At 36.7% G+C, this 21,899-nt stretch overlaps 1 protein-coding gene across 6 annotated transcripts in view; it reads left to right on the top strand.

Moving 5' to 3' along the window:
* The window catches only part of TRPS1 (transcriptional repressor GATA binding 1), a 281,676-nt gene that overhangs the window by 76,794 nt on the left and 182,983 nt on the right, over positions 1 to 21,899 (top strand). For all 6 annotated transcript variants that reach the window (XM_018058365.1, XM_018058362.1, XM_018058364.1 and 3 more), the window contains one exon: positions 12,841 to 13,444. In XM_018058365.1, coding sequence (XP_017913854.1) covers positions 12,841 to 13,444 — 604 coding nt within the window. The remainder of the gene's footprint in view (positions 1 to 12,840; positions 13,445 to 21,899) is intronic.

The raw sequence follows: 21,899 nt of genomic DNA, 5'->3' as shown, positions 1-21,899 counted from the left end.
GATGAAAAACATAAGGTGAGGTGAAGTCACTCAGTCGTGTCCGACTCTTTGCAACCCCGTGGACTGTAACCTACTAGGCTTCTCCATCCATGGGATTCTCCAGGCAAGAATACTGGAGTGGGTTGCCATTTCCTTCTTCAAGGGATCTTCCCGACCCAGGGATCGAACCTGGGTCTCCCGCATTGGAGGCAGACGCTTTAATCTCTGAGCCACCAGGGAAGCGATGAAAAACATAAAATACAGATACAAAGTAGGATACCATATACTATGTAGATATGTAGCTTTTCTTGACTTTTGATGGGTTTTGTTGTTGTTGAGTCACTAAACTGTGTCTGACACTTTGGAACTCCATGAACTCTAGCCCACCAGGCTCCTCTGCCCATGGGAAGAATACTGGAGTATTTCCCATGGAAGAATACTGGAGTGGGTTGCCATTCCCTTCTCCTGGGGATCTTCCCAACCCAGGGTTTGATCCTGTGTTGCCTGCATTGGCAGGTGGATTCTTTACCACTGAACCACCTGGGAAGCCCAGTATAAAGCCTGTTTTATAATGAAATGATGAATATTTTATGTAATTCATTGACTATTGTATTGAAAGTGAAAATAAAGAATGGTTGGGTCCAGAGTGGTTGTAACTTCATTGGTTGTTTTTCTCATGGTCACATGAATGACTGGGAGCTGGGGCACCCTGCTGAGCCCAGCACCATTGTATCACAAATCCTGTGTATCAACACCCCAGGAAAAGATCCAAATTAAAAATGCAAAGTACAGTTTGTACTGAATGCTTTTGGCTTTTGCACCATCCTAAAAGGTTGAAAGATTGTAAGTCGAGTCATCATAAGTGGAGGACTATCTGTATGCAAATAAATTCAGTCATAGACTGTTGGAGTAAAAATTATAATGCCAAGGCAGAGAGATTCCTTAGAGCAGTTAAAGAGAAACAACAGCTCAACTATTCAGAAAACAGTTTTTGGTTAATAGCAGATTTTTATCAGCAATAGTGGAAACCAGAAGAGAGAAGAATACTGTTCACAGTTTTGAAGGGGGGAAAAAAAAAGTCTACCTAGTGTTGTCTACTTGTCAAAACTACCTTCCAAAACTAAGAGAAAAGACATTTTCACATAAACGAAGACCAGGGAACGGTGAATAATTATATTTAACAACCATAGCATGCCTAATTTATGCAATTATAAAGGGGTGGACTGAGATATTGGGCAACACTATTATGTTAATTTGCAGGGAGATTGATCAGAAGTAGGGTGTTCTAAGGTGCTTGAATTGTCTGGAGTTAGAATTTTGTTATGCATATTTTATTAGTTTTAGGGATAACTAGTGAAAGAGTGGGCTTTCCTGGTGGCTCAGAGGTCAAGAATCTGCCTCCCAATGCAGGCTATGTGGGTTTGATCCTTGGGTAGGGACGATCCTTTGGAGAAGGAAATGGCAACTTGCTCTAGTATTCTTGCATGGAGAATTCCATGGACAGAGGAGCCTAGTGGGCTACAGTTCATGGTGTCATAAAATAGTTGGACAGGACTTAACAACTAAATAACAGCAACAAAGGAAAGAGCAGGAGATGAGTACATGACTTCCAAAGCTCTAGAGGAGCAAAATGGACAACAAAATAGAGAACACCCATCAAATTCAATCTTTTTTTAATGGCAAAAGAGGATACATGGGGAAAAGTGGACAAATAGAATTTTTTAAAAAAGATGGTAAAAAAGTCCATATATCAAATATCTTGAACCTGTGGGATTAAACTTTCCACTTAAAAATATTATCAGACATATTAAAAAGAATATTTAACTAAAGCTCTGTATAGGTTACACACTTAAAGCCTAAGGCTGAGAGTTGGAAAGAACAAAATGTACCAAGTTATAGGAGCAAATACAGACCAAATAAAACTTGAGGTAGCTTTATTAATCTCATACAGTTTAGACTCTTAAAAAGCATATGTGGGATAAGTCATTACCAATGAGAAGAGGTTCAGTTCATCAGCAAGATATATTAATTACTGATATATAAAATATGAATATAAAAATATATATGTAAGGCAAAAATTAATTAAGAACTACAGAGAAAATATGATGAACCACAAAGAATAAGACAAAAATATAAGACAAATATTTATGACAAAAAATATATAACAGGTAAAAAAAATGGATAAAGTAGATAATATTTGCCAGTACTTATGAAGCACAGGCTGGAATCAAGGTTGCCGGGAGAAATATCAATAACCTCAGATATGCAGATGATACCACCCTTATGATAGAAAGTGAAGACGAACTGAAGAGCCTCTTGATGAAAGTGAAAGAGGAGAGTGAAAAAGCTGGCTAGAAACTCAACAATCATGAAACTAAGATCATGGCATCTGGTCCCATCACTTCATGGCAATCAAGTGGGGAAACAATGGGGAAGATGGGGAAGAATGAATATGGGGAAACAATGGAAACAGTGAGAGACTTAATTTTCTTAGGCTCAAGATCACTGTGGATGGTGACGCAGCCATGAAATTAAAAGACGCTTGCTCCTTGGAAGAAAAGCTATGACCAACATAGATAGCATATTAAAAAGCAGAGATATTACTTTGCCAACAAAGGTCTGTCTAGTCAAAGCTATGATTTTTCCAGTAGTCATGTATGAATGTGAGAGTTGGAGTATAAAGAAAACTGAGTGCCAAAGAATTGATGCTTTTGAACTGTGGTGTTGGAGAAGACTCTTGAGAGTCCCTTGGACTGCAAGGAGATCCAACCAGTCCATCCTAAAGGAAATCAGTCTTGAATATTCATTGGAAGGACTCATGCTGAAGCTGAAGCTCTAATACTTTGGCCACCTGATGTGAAGAACTGACTCAAAGACAGGAGGAGAAGGGGACGATAGAGGATGAGGTGATTGGATGGCATCACTGACTCAACGGACATGACTTTGAGCAAACTCTGGGAGTTGGTGATGGATAGGGAAGCCCGGCGTGCTGCAGTCCATGGGCTTGCAACGAGTCAGACACGACTGAGCGACTGAACTGAACTGATGACTTTATAAAGTGAATTTATCAGATTCTGGCAATATCAGATGCCCATATTCCCAAAGATCACATCATTTCAACCCTCAGAAGGCAACTTCTTGTTTAGGACCACTAGTAAACAAGTGAAAAAATGTTCAAAGTAGTATTTTTTTAAAGAGCAGAACAACCAAAACAAAAATAAAAAACCGAAACAAACAAGAAAAGACCTCATAATTCATAAGAGATTAGTTACATGACTTGTAGATTTTTCATACATGGAATATTATGCAACAGTGAATTTGAATAAATGACAACTGAGTACAACGTGAATGTCTTTAAAATTTTGACTGAGTAAAAACAAATCAAAGGCAGCTATTTGTAGCTTCACACCATTACAGAGTTCAAAAACCACAAAACAAAACTATATACATATATTCACATATATTTACAAATGTTTACACTGTATATGTGCATTACATTTATATACATACATTGAACTGCACCATAAATATTATTTTTCCTCCATAAATAATATTTTTCCCCTTTTTGTATATATATGTGTACATAGACTGTATCAGTCTGAATCTCTGTATATGTGAAGAATATATATCATATTTTATGATTCTATAATTATGTTCCAGTTTTCACTTTTTGCCAAACCTGTTTATAAATGTGTATATAATGTGTGTGTACACGTGTGACTAACATTATACAATAAAATTTTGAGATACAAATGAGGCATCAGTTCTCATCATATACATATACAACAAACAATTGAATAAATATTTAACTTCCCTTATCATCTGGCTTCCCTGGTGGCTCAGAGATTAAAGTGTCTGCCTGCAATGCAGGAGACCTGGGTTTGATCCCTGGGTCAGGAAGATCCCCTGGAGAAGGAAATGGCAGGCCACTCCAGTATTCTTGCCTGGAGAATCCCATGGACGGAGGAGCCTGGTGGGCTATGGTCGCAGAGTCAGACACAACTGAGCGAGCGACTTAACAAATGATGACTTATCATTAAGGAACTACTTGAACATCAATGATATTGTCATTATCTACTTAACTAGAATGTGGAAAAATGTACATATTTTTTGGTAGTATATGTGATGACAAACATCTATCTGTTCAGAGTTAAAGTTTGTTAAACAGTGAATATTTTACACATAAAATATATATATCTCAGGTTGAAGGAAATAGCATTAGATGCAGTGGCTGATTAAATTAATGTAGCTACTCTACAATTTCTATCTTAAAAGAGCTCTGAGAAGGAGCATGAACTCTGTGCCCTGCTAGTTCTGAAGAATAGATTTTATGATAGGCACATAATTATCAACACATCTGAAAAAGCTAAGTACAGAGTGCATTAGTACAGTTTCCAAAAGGGTGAGTACCATAATAGTAACATCTACATTTGTGTCTTTTACGTGTCATGTTCTTTTGAACAGTACGTAATAAATCAGTTGCCTACAAGACTTTGAAATAAAGTTGAAAATTCCCATTGTGGCACAAAAAGTTACCCAGGATGATATAGTTCCTTAAGAAAATAACCCACAATTGTATTACCTTTATTTGGACACATAATGTATTAGAAATTTCAAATTTGATGGTCCTGAAGACTTTATACAAGAGCAATTATTAAGTCTTGGAATAAGATAAGTGTTAATCATGATTTCCATTTCATATTATGTAAATTATATATTATATAATTTATTTCCCACATCTTGTTTACTGTCTATTTAATGGAAAGATTTATCTTTCTATTTCGAACATTTGATAGGGACATCTTATTTTTGAAAGTGAATCATAAATCGAGATTTTTTTTTTCAGATATGACATTAGTTGTGTTTTCTCCTTCCATGTGAAGGTGAAATCACCCCACACTCTTCTAAAAAAAGGTCCAGCTACTCCAAATGAGTAAATACTCATCAGATCATTTCATTTAAGAAATACAGGATGAGCAGCTTGAATGGAATCTTACTCATTCAGAATTTCAGTTTTCATTAGATTATATATTATCTACTGCCCTTTGCACTTGACTAAGGCTGAATATTCAATTTTCAACATTTAAAAGTTGATTGAACTGGTTATCCACCTACACATCTGTAATTCCTTTTCTTTTTCTCCCTCAAATACTCTCTTCACATGCTTTTCATTCCGACATTCAGCAGCGCTGGTTTCTTCAAGTGCCACACCTGTAGACTTAAGACACAAAATATGACTCATTTTATTAGCTGTCACATCTACTGAACTATATTTCAATTAAATCACTTCATTTACTGTGCTTTTGTGACAACTTATTTGTCGGTATTTGTTTACCTAATTACCAAAAAATACCTTGAAGTCTTAATGGACTAGTATTTATACTTTATTCATTTACTTTGATGTTCATTTAGTCACTGAGGCAGAAAAACTGTGCTTAAAAGTATTGAAAGTGAAATACAGGTTACTGGGTAAAGGAGAACTTTTTAAATGATGGCAAAAATAAAGGAGAAAGGAGAAAAACAAAGTGCTGCTTAGAGCTGACTGCACAAATATTGTGAGCTGTTCATTATGAAAATTGAAATATACAGATATTATCAGAGTAGAGCAAAAGAGTAGCCTCTTAGCTGATTTTTCTAGAATTTAGAAAACCTCAGTTCTTTATGAATTGTGAAAATAATTTTTAATCTCTACTAATGAATGAAACACTTCTACTAGAATAAAAGGCACTGAAATATGAATGGATCTGAAATAAATGCTTTTCATAACACAGGAAAACTCTCATCAAGTAGGATAAGGAAAAATCATTTTTTCTCAACGAAATTTAAGTCACTTGAATCAAGTACGATTTGATATTTTTGTGCAGCTTGATCCAGTTTTCTCTGGAGGCAAAAGATGATTGTCTCTTTTATCAGAGTTGATTGTCTTCATTGTCTTTGCATTGGACAAATTGAGATTTTATGAAAGCATATCGGAAACATTGCCTGGGACATACTTACACTAAAATATTTGCATATTTTCTGAAATTCACATTTAACTGGGCATCCTGTGCTTTATCTGACAGCCATGGCAGGGCTATCTACAGAATGATGTCTCTTTTCTTCAGGTAGCATGAAGAGAGTGTTTGCTATCCAGATGGCAGCAGAGTATGGAATTTAAATGAATGCAAATATATTTGCAGTGTCTTTTAAATTAGTTTTGCTTAATGCAGCTAGAGATAGAAGTTCTAGAAGTTTTAAAGTAATAAAGACTTTATTCAGTGGGCCACTCAAAATATGCCATCTGCAAAATGTCTGTGTACTTCTTCATACTTCTCTGCTGTGTTATGACTCTATGTATTAAGTCTAGTGTTCCCTGGGCTGTGGTGGTTCATTCCTTTGGTTATTAAATAAGATATTTATTGATGCTCTGGATGTTCTGGGTGGGGTGGAAGGATGCGTGGGCTTTGATCTTGATTTTCAGGCAATTACAATATAACTGTAAAGTAAGACCCACATGGTTATTTTTTAAATGAGAGCTTTTTAAGTGATGAAATAAATCTTTTTATGCCATCACTTAAATCAAAGGCCATTTTAATAAAAAGCAATGTGAAAAAAATCTTCAGAGGACGACAAAGTTTTGTAGCTCAGAAGATGGTAGGTTTACTCTTGGGTTGAGTCATTTGCGAAGTTTTTATGGATGAGAAGGTAGTTAAGGTGGATCTTGAGAAATGAAGGGAAAATTCTCTGAACCTTTTAGAGGTTTTTATATTAACACTGATAAAATGAAATGCATGTAAGGAGGTTAGAGCAGAGTCCAAACTAATGTAGTTTGTCAATGACTAAATTTTTACTCTTCAGTAATGTTTTTAATACTAGGGATTAAAAAAATCTTTTTATTTTTGGGGGGACACAGCAGTATGTTGAAGGTCTTTTCAGTTATTGTTGAGAGAGTAACACAAGTCAGAGAATATGCCCGAATCTTTCAGAAACTAGTTCCTAAATAAGTTAGTAACATTGCCTCTACCGTCTACCACGTACATACAGGAGTAACTGTGGACCTGAGCTAAAATGCTGTATCATGCCCTCCATATTCTTTTATGAATTGGCTTGTCTGTACTTCACATTCTTATTTTATGAAGTAGGGATGGAAATAGATACTTTGTGTGATTGTTGTCGGATAGTATATATAAATGGCCTAGCACTAAAGAATACTGAAAGATGAGCCCCAAACAGTGAAATAAAGAAGATGAATTACTGTTTGGGGATTATGCTTGACAATGTCATGTTTATAGTTTGAGCTTATAAAGCTGTTAGGGTTGACTCTCAGAGGTGGGAGTATGTGCTTTAAGAGGGAAAATGATGTTGCTCATCATAAAGAATTCATTTGGGAATGTTCTTCTATCAAATAGTGAGTATGTATACTGTGAGTTCATTCCAGTCTAACTAAGACTCATCTTATTTCTGACCATGGTTTCATGACTCCTGCTAGGTAAGGTGTGGTCTGGGAACCAAAAGCGTCAGCATCATCTGGGATTTTGTAAGAAACAGACTATTGGGTTCCACGCCAGGGTCCCGAAATCAAACCTTGAATTATAATGAGATTTTTAGGTGATTTTTCTGAATGTTTAAGCAGTAAAGAATACTGGGCTTAAGAATAACTGCTCAGATGTTAGCATAGGTGATTGAAAAGTTCATGTAGCACCTTTTGAAAATAATGCCTTTTTTTTTTACTATATTTCTTATCATTTATTTGGTGAATATTATACAGAGAAAGAATTCCTTCAGTTCTCTGGAGTATTATGCAGCAAATGCCTTTTTGCTTCACCTAGTGGTGTTCAATGGCCTGAAAGATGGAGTGCTTTAGCAGTTACTGCTTAATTGTCAAGCTTTGCTCTCTTTTCATTAATAGTAGTCACACTCAGAATATGATTCTAAATAACACAGAGAGTAAAGGCATTACCTGTGCTTTATTAGAGTCAGAGGATGGCTTGCGTCTGTTCATTCAGTTGTTTAGAACCAGGATACATCTGCTAATGTAGTTTGTGACTAGCTCTGCATGGGTGTCCCCTGAAGACTACTAAAAATTCAGATTCTCAGGTTATGCCCAGAGAGCTTCACTTAGGCATCTGTGAAATGCTGGAGAGGTGGATTCGATCCCTGGGTGGGTATGATCCCCTGGAGGAGGAAACGGCAACCCACTCCAGTATTTTTGCCTGGAAACGGCCATGGAGAGAGAATCCTGGTGGGCTATAGTCAGTGGGGTCGCAAAGAGTTGGTATGAGTGAGCATAGAGCACAGAGGCTCTGGAATCTGTATAGCTAAGAAACTTCTTCAGTTGCTGCACTGAATGCATCCCATTTTGCAAAACATTGCTGTAGTTGGTCTTACTTCTGTCCATTAGAAGAACTTTCCCTTTCCCTCATGTTTTCATTTTTTATCCCCCATGTTTTCATTGTCAATATTGCCAGTGATTTCATTAATTTTTATATAAAGTTAAAAATTTAGGCAACTGAGGATAGAAAAATAGAACATCTGTCTGGAAGGTGGCAGTGAAGTTGTTCAGTCTTGTCCAACTCTTTGCCACCCCATGAAGTGTAGCCTACCAGGCTCCTCAGTCCATGGGATTTTCCAGGCAAGAGTACTGGAAGGTAGTAGCCCTGTATTCTTGAGTTAATGTAGACGAAATGGACAAGACACTGTTTCTCCATTTTACTTATCTGTAAAATAGGCTTTATACATCAGTGGAATGTGAGATCACTAAGGGTGAGTGCTTTGAAGTCTTCAAAAGAAAGGTGTGTACGTTAAGTTTGTTATTGCCACCTTGCTTTAATATCCTTCCTGTTAATATGTGTTTTTCTTTTCAGCGTAAAACCCGGTTCTCACTGAGGACTTACCTCTGCAGTTTCTGTCTTCTTCCTGCTTTATTATACAGTTGCATTCAGACAGTCCTCCAGTCCGTCTTGGTTTTACCTTGATCAATCAGAATAGGAGCTCCTCTGTGGGCATATCAGAACAGCTTTTGCTGAGACTCGTAAGAAATCAGAGAGTTGTTTGTTGGGGTAGGAACTTGGAACTAGAAAACCTAGAAGTCCCAGACATCTTGTTTCAGTTGATACTTTGTGATGAATTAATTGCCTAGACAAGACACCCAGAACTCTCTGTATATTTAGGTGGACATGTCAGTCAAATACTGGATAAAGGTTAGGTGTATTCATCTTTATTTGGTGAAGTAATAGGTTGGTTCAAGGATGTTTCTAGATTGCAGTGTAAAGTAGATATTGATGGCACATAATCTTAGTTACTGAGATATATTACTAGATATAGTGTGGTTTTAAACCACCTTACTGAATACACTCACAATGCATCCCCACCTCTGAAGATTGTAATAAAGCACAGGTAATGCCATTTCCATCTTTGTTATTCAGAATTTTAAGATTATGGATAATAATACTCATACTATTATTGAAAAAAGAGTAAGACTTGACAATTAAGTAAACTGCTAAACTGCCTCATCTTTGAGGCATTGAATACCACTAGGTGAAGCTGAAAAGGCATAAAATACATTCTACCTGGTAATGTCTTAAAGAATCTTCTAGGAAATAAACAGTTTTAAGAGTGATGTCTATCATGGTTAAGGTACATGGGAGAATAGAAAAGAATGATACCAAATTACCGTTTGGTACAATACCAAACCAAAGTTTTAGCTCTTTTGAATGGAGTATGGAATGCAGATTCACATATAAGCTGCCCTTTGTTTAATTTTAGGATTTATATTGATTAACTCATATCAGAGATTTTCATTTTGCAGGTGAGGAAATTGAGGCTGGTTCAGTAAACATCCAGAGCTGCATATAGAGTAAAATACAGAGCCAAGACCGAAATTTAGGCATTCTGGTTCTAGCATCTCTTAAGTGGACTAAATTGCTCCTCTAGTAAGAACTGTGAGTCCGCTGTTTTAAAATAATTTTGTCATGTCATACTCGAGAATCTTTTATTTCCTCTCCTGTTTGTTGAATCTTTCTCCTCGTTGCCCTAAAATGAATTGTCTTTATTTCTTGAAATAACATCACTGTAATTCTTGGGAACATTTGTCCTTTGGAATTTTTTGGTCCTTTGGTAGAAGTAGCAGTGGCCGTTTATAGTCTTAGTTTATAGGCACGGATTTCATCACAGACTTTAAGCAGAGAGTCCACCATGTCAGGGAAACCATTAGCATACTTGCCAGAGTAGGTAGTGAGCTCATTAGAACTGTCTTGGGATGTAGGTCAATCAGAGCTTTTGAATGTGCTTCCTGATGGTGGGTTTTGTTTATGTTTAATTTTCCGGATTGAATAGATCATGTGGTATATCTTCAGTAGGGTATTTCCTGGGTATATTTAGACTTTTAACCATTCCAATAATTCATTTTTATCTGTCTGATCAAGCTTTGTAAAGCTAAGCTAACAATTTGGGGATACAGTTCGAGTTTAGGAGTTTATATTCCATTGGATGATAAGCAGATATAGTTAGTGGTAGGAAAGTTCTCTGAATGAAGTTCCCAGATGTTCTAAGTCCGAGATTTTGGGTCTTGCCTATTGTCCTTTGTGATCTTAATTCTGTTTCAAGTTTTCTGGCTTTGATTTTGGTGGCATGATTCATGTGTATATTTTCTCCTTAACAGCTGGCTTTTTTCACTTGAGAATAATTTATCTTAATGTTATATTTTTATGGTCAATTCATTTATCATTTATTGTATATCTTCTTGTTTTACTTTTGCTACTTAATGAAGAAAAATAAGAGAAAAAAGATTGAAAACAGCCTCCTTAAAAAGTAAAACTTTATCCTTATTTATTCAACCAAATATAGGCTCTTAATGATAAGAAGATAATCATGTACTGAGTTAATTGCTCTCAACAAATATTGGCGGAGATTTTGTTACATGTCTTAATACATTTGAGTTTTGCTTCCTTAAAATGAGAATGCTGTTTTGGATTCTCAGCCATCAGACAGGTCTCAGAATGAAGTCATCTAATACGGAAACTATTAAAGTCCCAAAGCGATTAGAGCACACATTTAACTAAGCTCCCCTTCTGCTTATAGCCTTGCATTTGCTTCCCTTTCTCTGAAGACACCTATCGCCTTGCCATGGTCCACACAACTCTAGCTGATCCTCAAGCTTGTTGATTATTAGCTTTCTCTTACTTATTCCTCTCAAACATCAGTGGCCTCTTCTAGTATCTCAGATTTGCTAGAATGTACTGCCTTTCCCCTCCCTCCTTCTCCTCCAAGGATAGCTCTTTTCTATCGTTTCTTTGATGTGCTTCCCTCAGAAAGGCCTTCCTGGCCTCCTTAAGGAGCCCTTCCACCCCGCTATCACCCCATCCATTTCATTCTTAGCGTTTATCACTCTTTGTCCTCACATATTTATTTATAGTCTAATGTGAAGCTTGCCATTCCCGACTAGACTCTAAACACCAGGTGGACAAAGACTGCGTGCCTTGTATTCCCCAGTGTGTACCCTGTGCCTAGCAGAGTAATACCGTGGTGGTTATCTACAGATTACATAGAGGAGTACCTGTTTTGCCTGAGCATTGAGCAATAGGTCTCAAAACTTATTTTGTTACTTTATTTCAAGTTGTAACTCCTAACATATTATATCAATGCAGTAGCAAGTGTTTCACATGGTTGCTTAATTAGAGAGCCATGCAGGGTTTTTACAATTAAAGGATGTATGCCTCATTCTATTCTGAGTTGTTTGTGCACCTTTCCAGTATGCCTTTTAGGATACACTGCCTCTGTTCTTCTTTATTAAACAAACATTTGTCTTCATTTAACAGTTACTGTTCTGTCTTTAGCAGCAGGAGATGCTACAAAAGCCAACAATAAGGTCTCCTTGTTTTATGCCTTATAAAAAGAAAACACATACATAAACCCACATTCACACATCCTCCTTGAATGAATATATTTGCACAGCACCTATCATGCTGCTTGGCACCCAAGAGATACTCACTCGGTCGAATGTTCATAAGTCCTTAGAGTTAAAAAAACTTTGTCTTAAAAGTTTTTGAGCTTCTGATATATCTTACTTACTAGATTATATAGGGTGCATGCTCAGTTGCTCAGTTGTGTCTGACTTTTTGTATCCTGGACAGTAACTCACCAGACTCCTCTGTCCATGGGATTTTCTAAGCAAGAATACTGGAGTGGGTTGCCATTTTCTCCTCCAGAGGATCTTTCTGACCTAGGGATCAATCGAACCTGCATCTCCTGCATTGGCAGTTGGATTCTTTACCACTGAGCCTCCTGGGAAGCCCTAGCTTACATAGGGTAGTCAACTACATTTGTTTGATTCAGTGGATTTGAATTTATGATAGAAAAGAACATTGCAATCAGTTTGGTATAATTTATTTTAATTTGTATAAAGGCTGTATAGAATACTTCAGCACAGTAGAAATGTATGTATATTTAGAGTGAAAAATATCTGTTTAGTTTAAATAAGCAGAAACAGAAAAAGTCCATTGATGAAATCATGTGTAAAAATTTATGAATTTCTTTTAAATAATATAGAACTGATGATTATGCAGTCACGGTAAAATGAACAGAGCAGGTCCTTCAATAATAAAGCACATCAACCAGTTTTAATCGTGGCTCGGCTGGTGTGTATACACCACAGAAGTGTGTGTGTGTTCATATCCCTGCTATTGCTAATATAACAAATGGGAATAGTGCATGCCTTACCTCGAAATAAGAGGCCAGTTCAGTATATGCCAGTTTCTGGGTGCTGAGAAGACTGTATTTTGTTCTGCCCATTACATTACAGGGGATAAAATTCAGGTGCTTGAAGACGATTTTTTAAAGCTGTCTGTGTGCTAGATTCCGAGTGACGGTTTTCTTCTCCTGCAGGAGAGCACACAGCTGCTACAAATGCCGTCAGTGCAGTTTTACAGCTGCGGAGACTCAGTCACTACTGGAGCACTTCAACACTGTTCACTGCCAGGAGCAGGACAGCACTACAGCCAACGGCGAAGAGGACGGCCATGCCGTCTCCACCATCAAGGAGGAGCCCAAGATTGACCTCAAGGTCTACAGTCTGCTCAATCCAGACTCTAAAATGGGAGAGCCAGTTGCTGAGAGTGTGGTGAAGAGGGAGAAGCTCGAAGACAAGGATGGGCTGAAAGAAAAGGCTTGGGCTGAGAGTTCAAGCGATGACCTGCGCAGCGTGACTTGGAGAGGGGCGGACATCCTACGGGGAAGCCCCTCTTATACCCAAGCCAGCCTGGGACTCCTGACCCCTGTGTCCGGCCCCCAGGAGCAGACGAAGACTCTGAGGGATAGCCCCAACGTCGAGGCTGCCCACCTGGCACGCCCTATTTACGGCTTGGCTGTGGACACCAAGGGCTTCCTGCAGGGGGCGCCCGCGGGCGGAGAGAAGGCTGGCGCCCTCCCCCAGCAATATCCCGCGTCTGGAGAGAGCAAGTCCAAGGATGAATCCCAGTCCCTGTTACGGGTAGGAAGGTTTCATTTTTTAAAATAATCCTTTTTATCTTAAAGGGAAAGCTGGGGGAGCCCACATTCTCCAGAGTTAGTATCATGCCTTTAACCAAGTGCAACTAAATGATGCGTGTCAATCTGGGGGTTTATAGGTAATCCGGCCGAAGTCGGAGGAAGCAGCTGCCGGGCGTTTGTGTGTACGCGACACGCACTTGATCGTGTGGGGTAGAAGCCACTTGTTTGTCATTGCGTTCAGCTCTGATTGAATGTTTGTTAGTCATTCCTGGTGGTTATGCAACACGGCGAGGATGCTTTTGGAAAAGGGAGGCTCGAAATCCCAGAAGGATACACATCTGTTACCTTAAAATGACAAAATGGCTTTGAAGTTTTGAAGTGGTGTGACACAGTTGATGGTTAATAAGGAATGTAGCAGAGATGTAAATCACTAAGAATGCAAAGCCCTTGGTGAGATATGAATACAAAAATGTGGTGTTTTTAAAACTCACAGTATAGTTACATGCACATCCTAGTTGTGTTATTGCATAAAGGAGGGAAAAAAAATGAGATAGACCTAAGCGTGAATGCTGTGAAGAGTATCCAGAGAAGAGAACCATAAATTATATATTATTGGGCTCTTGTAGGGAGAAAGACATAGTCCCACCTGAAAAAAAACAAAAGCTCTCTAAGATCCTTGAGCACTCTCTTCATGCTGTGTAGACTGTGACTTGTCAAGGAATATTTTAGATTTTGAAAATTCATGAGCTCCCAGTGGAGTGATACTTGCTTTTTGCCTAAGGCACCACCACTTCAGCATCTCGCCTTGACTCTGAGAAAGTTTTGAACTTTCAGGCTGATTTCAAAGCTTTGTTCCTGCATGGAAGGTAGGATCAGAAACACCAGATAACCTTTACAAAAGAGCTGGTTAGGAAATACAGTTCAGCCAGCCCAGTGCTGACCTGGAAGTTAGAGACCACTGAGTTCTCTTTGGATGTATTCTGAGGAGAAAAATTACTTTTTCCAAGGGTGGCTTGGATGCTCTGCTCTCATTTCCTAGAGTCTCTAAAGCCTCTCTATGAGTTTTCTGTAGTAGCATTGAGAAATGCCCCTTAGAGGAGCACTGCTGCTGCTGCTGCTGCTGCTAAGTCGCTTCAGTCATGTCCGACTCTGTGCGACCCCATAGACGGCAGCCCACCAGGCTCCCCTGTCCCTGGGATTCTCCAGGCAAGACCACTGGAGTGGGCTGCCATTTCCTTCTCCAATGCATGAAAGTGAAAGTGAAGTCACTCAGTCGTGTCCGACTCTTAGCGACCTCATGGACCGCAGCCTACCAGGCTCCTCCGTCCATGGGATTTCCCAGGCAAGAGTACTGGAGTGGGGTGCCATTGCCTTAGAGCACAGTTAATTGTAAAAGCTGTTACCTTTCCTGTCTGCAGTCATGCCCTGAAGCTAAGGAAGGGCTTGAAAGCAGAAGAGGAGATGCCTTCTTGTGCACTGAGAGACAGTCCTTCCTGCCTACCAGGAAGGAGCTAGTTGAACTAAGTAACTCTGGAAAGAAGAGAAATAGTTCCTGTGCTTTTCAAGTGGATACTCAATTTAGGGAGCTTCTTTCTTATAATATGCATTTTATCATTGTACATGCTCATCATTTTCCTAGGGAGTCAGAACTCTTCTGATCTCAAGTGGCTAAAAGGCAGGAAGGACATGCCCTAGGATTTTTAAATTTTAGGTTGCATCTTGACAGTGTGGTGGAATTGATGGCCTTACACATGTATCACCAGAGCTTCCATGCTTCCCCCACCCCTGCCTCCCACTTAACAATGTTTTTTCATCCATGACATCTTCATTTGGTATCAAATTATGTGACTCTTTTAGACTGTTTCTGGAATGTTACCTCTTCTGCCTCTCTTTGTATACACTTAAGAATCTGGAGTGAGCAGTAATTTATGAAGTAAATTATGAAGTAATTTATGATCAGTGCAGCCTAAAATCTGAGCAGGATTGTTCTATTCTTTAAGCAGCCTGAGGATGATAATACTTTTCAAAAAAAATTGTTTTTCTCAATTCCTCCACTTCCTTAATTCCCTGATTTCAACTTTCTATTGCATCATTTCAACTGTCTTTTCAGTTCCTCTGCATTAGATGCTGAAGTAGGAAATCTTCAGCGAGAGGCTACCTAACTATGTTTTATAATGCCTATCAGATTCCTCACTGTAGGGTTTGTGATACTTAAAGGCCATCATCTACTAAATTTTGAGAGCTGACCACCAGAAATATATATACATATATATATATACACACACACACACAGACATATAATATATATATATTTTAAAGTGTCTTGGGTCATTCTTCTGTAATTTCAGTAAAATTGGAATCTTTAAAATTTGTATTTTCATTGGAATTGGCTCATGGTTTTGAAAGTCATCCATTTTATTGGACGTTTGGGACAGTAAGTGTTAGCTGATTTGATTTATTATGAAATATTTAGGGTATAACTGAATTTAAAAATTTTAATGTGCACATAAATTGCTGATTAGCCTTTTAAGATGCTTGTAAGAATTAAGAAGCAGAGCCCATTCTGATTGTGAATTTGACCAGAATTTTACTTTCATTCTAATTGTGAATTTGACCAGAATTTTACTTTGGTGGTAAAAATTAGTGTCACTAAGTTACCATGGCAAATACATACTTCTCAGTTCTTTTCTCTGCCATTAGCCAGAGGAAACCCAAAAGAATATCGCCATCATATTTACTAAGGCCAAAACAAAGTACTTTAATTGTGTAATTTTAGAGGTCCCATAAAAATTTATAAATACACAATTGAAATATGCAAACAATTTAAATGTTTTAAATGAAAATTTATAGTGGTCTTTGTAAATATATATCTACAGAATATTATCCATACCTGAATTTAAATGGTAGAATGGAACTTGAAATTAACTTGCTGTTTGGCATGTTTGTTTCAAAATAGTAAGAGATTTAAGAAATGGAAAATAGATTTTAAAGTAATTTTTTAAATTAAGTAGTCTATCTGATATATCAGTAATAGAACAAGTATATTTATAAATACATTTATTCATGTAGTTTCTAATACTAAAATAAAAACTTGCCCATCATCTTTGACTACTGTGCAGAGTGGTATCGAGAATTAAGTATGGAAAATATTAATTTGAAATAGTTTAACACTATGCTGGTAAATAACGGAAACATTTTTTAACACATTATTAACTGGGGGATTTTTGCAGAAACTAACGCCTGTGGCATTAATACATCTCCCGTCAATAATGTGTTAAGAGTAAGCTGACTGGAGATAGGGTTATGTTACAAAGCATGTAGTTATAATGTTGCTTGCAGTGTACTGGTTTTTCTGATACTTGTTTTTCACTGGTTTTAGTTATGAAATTTTGCTGCACTCCAAGTGAGGAAGGAAATATAAGAATCACAGAGAAGAGCTCAAGTTTCAAAATATTCGTTAGTTTTCTTCACTTCTTTTTTCTCTTTCCTTTTTTCATAGATCAGTGTTTGGCTTTTAATTTTATACTCAGTGGCAGCTCATATATGTATATTTTCATTCGGTGTATGTCTTTAGATTTCCCTTGTATGAAATTGATCTTGTTATAAAAATGTCTAAATAATGTATGTGACCTGTGTTTATCATTGTGCTTTGAATATGGCAGGGAACACAGTAACATAAGCTTCATCTTGTAAATTGTTTTATGAAAATTGGGTTTTTCTGTGGATTAACAGTATTTCTATAAATCATTTTTCCCTTTTATGAGTAGAAATATTAAACCCTGTAGATGCTTTGCTAGAAATAGTCCAAGTGTACAGGTAAACTTCAACTGTTCCTCTTTTAAAACTTCTAGATCTTGTAAAACATGAATAAGCTCCTGAAAATGTTTTGAATATGCATCATTGAAGTTTAGCTCCGTGAATAGGTTAACATATTTAATACTGCCTTGCTGAAAACAAAATTAATTGGTTTTGTATTCAAATAGATGTTCCCTTCTCATTTTAAACTAAACAGCCTAGTATAGTCGTAACTCAGTGTAGTCAGGTGCTCTTTTCTGACTAGCATCTTGTAGAAATTTTATTTTCACAAGGGTGTTGTTTATTTGGTAGCTTTCTTATGCAGATGTAACTGTATTCATTTTATTATTTCCTGGTTGAGAAATTCTAGGTTTCATTCTTGTAATTAACGTTTTAGATTGGACTGTATAACACAGAAAGCTTTGTCTTTTAGCTGATAACCACATTGAAAGAAACCAAACACCTGTCATTAAATTTCACAAAGATTTTGCCAAAGTCAAATACGTTTTTAAAAAAATTTTTAAATAAAATGCAGACATATAAACATTTGATTGGGAGATCTTTACTTTATGTAGTAAACTTCTCAGTGTCATGTCAGAATAGAATGTCACAGTCAGATAACTGATAGTCTCTAATTCTTCCATCAGTGCAAATGCCCTAGTTATCAGTCCACTCTGCTCTTGCACCTAGGCGAAATATAAATCTCTTTGTGATTGATTTTAGTTTGCAGTGTGCATTTATTTATGGAAGTTTGTCCAATTAGCACGTACATTTTGCACTGCTTGGTTTTGACAGAGATGTCTGGCCAGGCCTGTGGAGTTGAGTTTCATGTTCTGGGTGTTGAGATCCAAGTTGATCCATTGGCTCAAAGAAAGGGCCTCCCAGGATCCTGTTCATCTGTATCCCAGAGAGGATTACGATGCCAGCCATCCTCCCAAGAGTGCTGAGCAACTTAGTTAATTAATGTTTGTCAGGCCATTTGAGATTGTCAGATGCAGGGTTCTAGATAAGTGCAAAGGAGTATGATGATTTGTTCGTTTTGTAAATGTGATACCAAGACAGTACAAAGCAGGTGTTATTTCCCTCTTTCTTCAGCAGCGTTAAATTTATAGTTTAAAGATTGTTGATACCGGACAGTCTATTGAGATGCAAAAATGTTCTTTTGGGGACAGTCCATTGGCAGCCAAACAGACGTTTAAACAAGCAACATTGTTGAATGCCTCTACAACCACTGACAGAAGATCGCAGGAACTTCTTTTAAACTAAAGATGATCTTTAGTGAGAAGTCTGATATTTACTGTTTTGCTTCATGTTTAATGAAAATAGAAGCAGCTATCATTTAAGTATTGTTGTTTTAACAGAGTGTTTAGGTACATAAGTATTTTCCTGACTCCATTTGAATTTTTTACTTGCATATGTCAAATACCATAGAGAAGGTCTAAACCAGGACAAATGGGGAGTATGTACTTCCCTGATCATTAGCTAGGAAATAGTAATTTATAAGCCATATTGGTGAAGTTTCTTTTGAGGTAACTGTTGATGTTTGTTTTGCCTAAGAATAAAATATTAAAAACCATTGACTCTATCCAGAGATGAACAATCCTTGTAAGATTATGATTTAAACCAGTATGATTTAAATTCAAGAATATAATAGGTTTATTTTAAAAATAGCAATCATTCATCCACTTAGTTTTTGTTTAATAGTGAACATAATCATTTTGTTTTTATTAAAGAAAAATCTAGGTAGCTTTTTTCCCCTTTATTAGCTATTTATCTTTTACATTTAATATACTATATTTGACAATAGATCACTACTAAAATCAACTTGATACGTATATGTTTGACCAGTGGGATTTTCTGTTATTCTACTTTCTTTCATTTAACTCAGCTCCCCTGGCTCAAGTATTTTTTAAAAGTGCATTTTTTTTCTCTTTTTTGTAACCTAGGCTTTTTGTGAAGTCTGGCATAGTTCTGCTGGCCCAGGTTTCTAAGGCAGGGGAAGCAGATGTATCTTTTAGTGAATTGGGCTGTAAGTTTGTAGTCACTGTGAAATGGTATCCTTCAGCACAGTTATCTGTTAATTATTTCCTGTATAACTATCTTTTGCTTGGCTTCCTATTTTTTTTCACAGACGGCATGAGTCAGAAGATAACAGGGCCCAAAAAGGACCCTATTGTTGAATGTTCTTAGATGTTGGAAGTGAACAGTATTCAGAAAGTGGCCCAAGTTTCAAGAGCACAGATGCAGAATGATTCAAAAGTGTGTCAGCCATGAGCTACACACAGCCTTGGAGTGAATCTTAATGTTCTGCTGGCAAAGTCCAGTCTGATGGATGGATGGATTTCATAGAAGTGTTGATTACCTAAAATCCAGGAAAATTTTAACCTCGGATTTCTGTGTGTTTCCTTATTTGCTTCCACCAAAAAAAAGAGAAAATATTGTTTTCATTGTTATATTTTTTTACTGTCCTTTTCCTTTGATTCTGTTAGTGAATTTTCATTAAGTGTTTGTAGACAAGCATATTGATTACTGGGATGGTCTATGAATAAACTCAAGGAAACTTGGCAAGCAGGACCTGGTGTGGTTGTGTTACTAGTTCAAGGAGATTCAGATAGTTTCAGTGAACTTCCAGGAAGCTGTTTCCTTTGTTTTGGTGAAGCAGCATTTACGTTTATGTTGTGTTGTGTTAGTTTCTCAGTGGTATCCGACTCTTTGTGAGCCCATGGACTGGAGCCTGCCAGGCTCTCATTCATAGGTGTTTATGAAAGTGAAAGTGAAAGTAGCTCAGCTGTCTCCGACTCTCTGCGACCCTATGGACTATACAGTCCATGGAATTCTCCAGGCCAGAATATTGGAATGGGTTGCCATTTCCTTCTCCAGGGGATCTTCCCAATCCAGGGATCCAACCCAGGTCTCCTGCATTGCCAGTGGATTCTTTACCAGCTGAGCTACAAGGGAAGCCCTTATAGATGTTCATGTTTAACTATAATTTACAAGTAGAATAGAATCTGGATGATGACCTTATTTGGAAAAAATCCATAACATTCATCTTGTGATGTATTTTTATTCTTTATCAGTGATTAGAAATAAGGCAAAGGAATCTTACTTTCATCTTATTTTTGTAAGGACAGGACATTTGTAAGTTAGGAGGTATCATCTCTCACACATAATTTTACATGTTAACCTGCCTTTTTAAAATGTTTCTCACCTTCCAAGATTTAATTTGGACATATTAATTATGAAAAGGACTAATTGTTTCATACCTGGAAATTTACCTATCTGTAGGATCATGATTAACCAGCAAAACTAAGGATATACATCTATATTTCTAAAAGGGAAAATACAGTTTATAATGTTTAAATAAGAAAACACATGACTGATAGCATGTGTTGTCCCATGTTCAAGTTAACTGTCATCCAAACAGGTCAGTGTTAAGAGACACAATAAATAAATATTGCTTGGAAAATAATACCCTAGAAATATCTAATTAAGAATTAACTATTAAACTGAATTGACTGATGATGAATGCAGGTAATTAAGAAAAAAGCAAATGATACTCATTAAGAGCTATTTCTTATGTGTATGAAAAATGACAAATATCTAATGGCCAGACAATGATATGATTTGCTTTCCTTATAGTACATGTGCAGTACAGTTTATTTTTTAGAGAATTTATTTCTAAGTAGTATTTATGTTCTTAAGCAGAGTTGAATCATGTGTCTTAGAAAGCAGTTAGCTCAGATAGACTTACCTTTTGTAGGGGAAAAATCTCTTTATTTTGCTTGTTTTCGTTTTGCTTCCATGGATGATGTTTTCATTACTGTTTACAGTTTCTCGACCTAGTTTTTACATTCCTAGAGGTGTCTTGGATGGGGTGAATAATAGTATGGGCTTTGAGGGAATATAAGAGAGAAGAACTTAATTTTTCCTCTTAAAATATGAAATTTAATGATCTTTATTCTTATTTGTTGCTGAAATATTTACATTGATTCCATTAGAAAGTATTTTTCTTTCGTAGGATTTTCAGAATGTCAGATAGAATAGTCTTTCTTTACTACTTCTTAATAACTTATTAAAATGATAAGGAAAAAAAACATTTTCTTGATTAACATTGAGTGTGATTGTTATAGCCTAAAAATACAGAAGCTCGTGCCTTTCTTAACCAATTAATGACATTTATGAAGACATACCTGTTGTCATTTACAAACAGGAGTTAAGTCAGACTTATATATAAAAATCTAAAAATTTACAAATGGAACATTTGAGAGAACTATTCCCCCTACTTGAAAATAATCATTTGCTTTAAAAGTAAAACCTCAGTATAGGACTTTAAATATTTATTCCCTGAAATCTTAAAAAATGAAAATGTTATTTACTTATAACTTTTTAGAAGTCATCTGTTTTGCAAAACATGCTACAATTGAAGCAATGTTGGCCATATTTTAGGAGATACACATTTGGTTAATTTAATTCCTCTTAAAAAGTCACGAATTTACAATCTAAAATTTTCTTGATAATTCAAGAAAATATATCTGCTTTGCCTGAATCATGTAACTGATTCAAGAAAAGTTGGAGGTTTTTAAAATGTGGCTTGTCCAAATGGTCAGTCTATAAATTAAATATCCAGTTACTATGCCTCTCAAAACTTTATGCTATAATAT

Source organism: Capra hircus, chromosome 14, assembly GCF_001704415.2.
Source record: "Capra hircus breed San Clemente chromosome 14, ASM170441v1, whole genome shotgun sequence".
NCBI classification, from domain to species: domain Eukaryota; kingdom Metazoa; phylum Chordata; class Mammalia; order Artiodactyla; family Bovidae; genus Capra; species Capra hircus.
The sequence above is the reverse complement of the archived record's forward strand: the minus strand, read 5'-3'. Positions and strand labels throughout refer to the sequence as shown.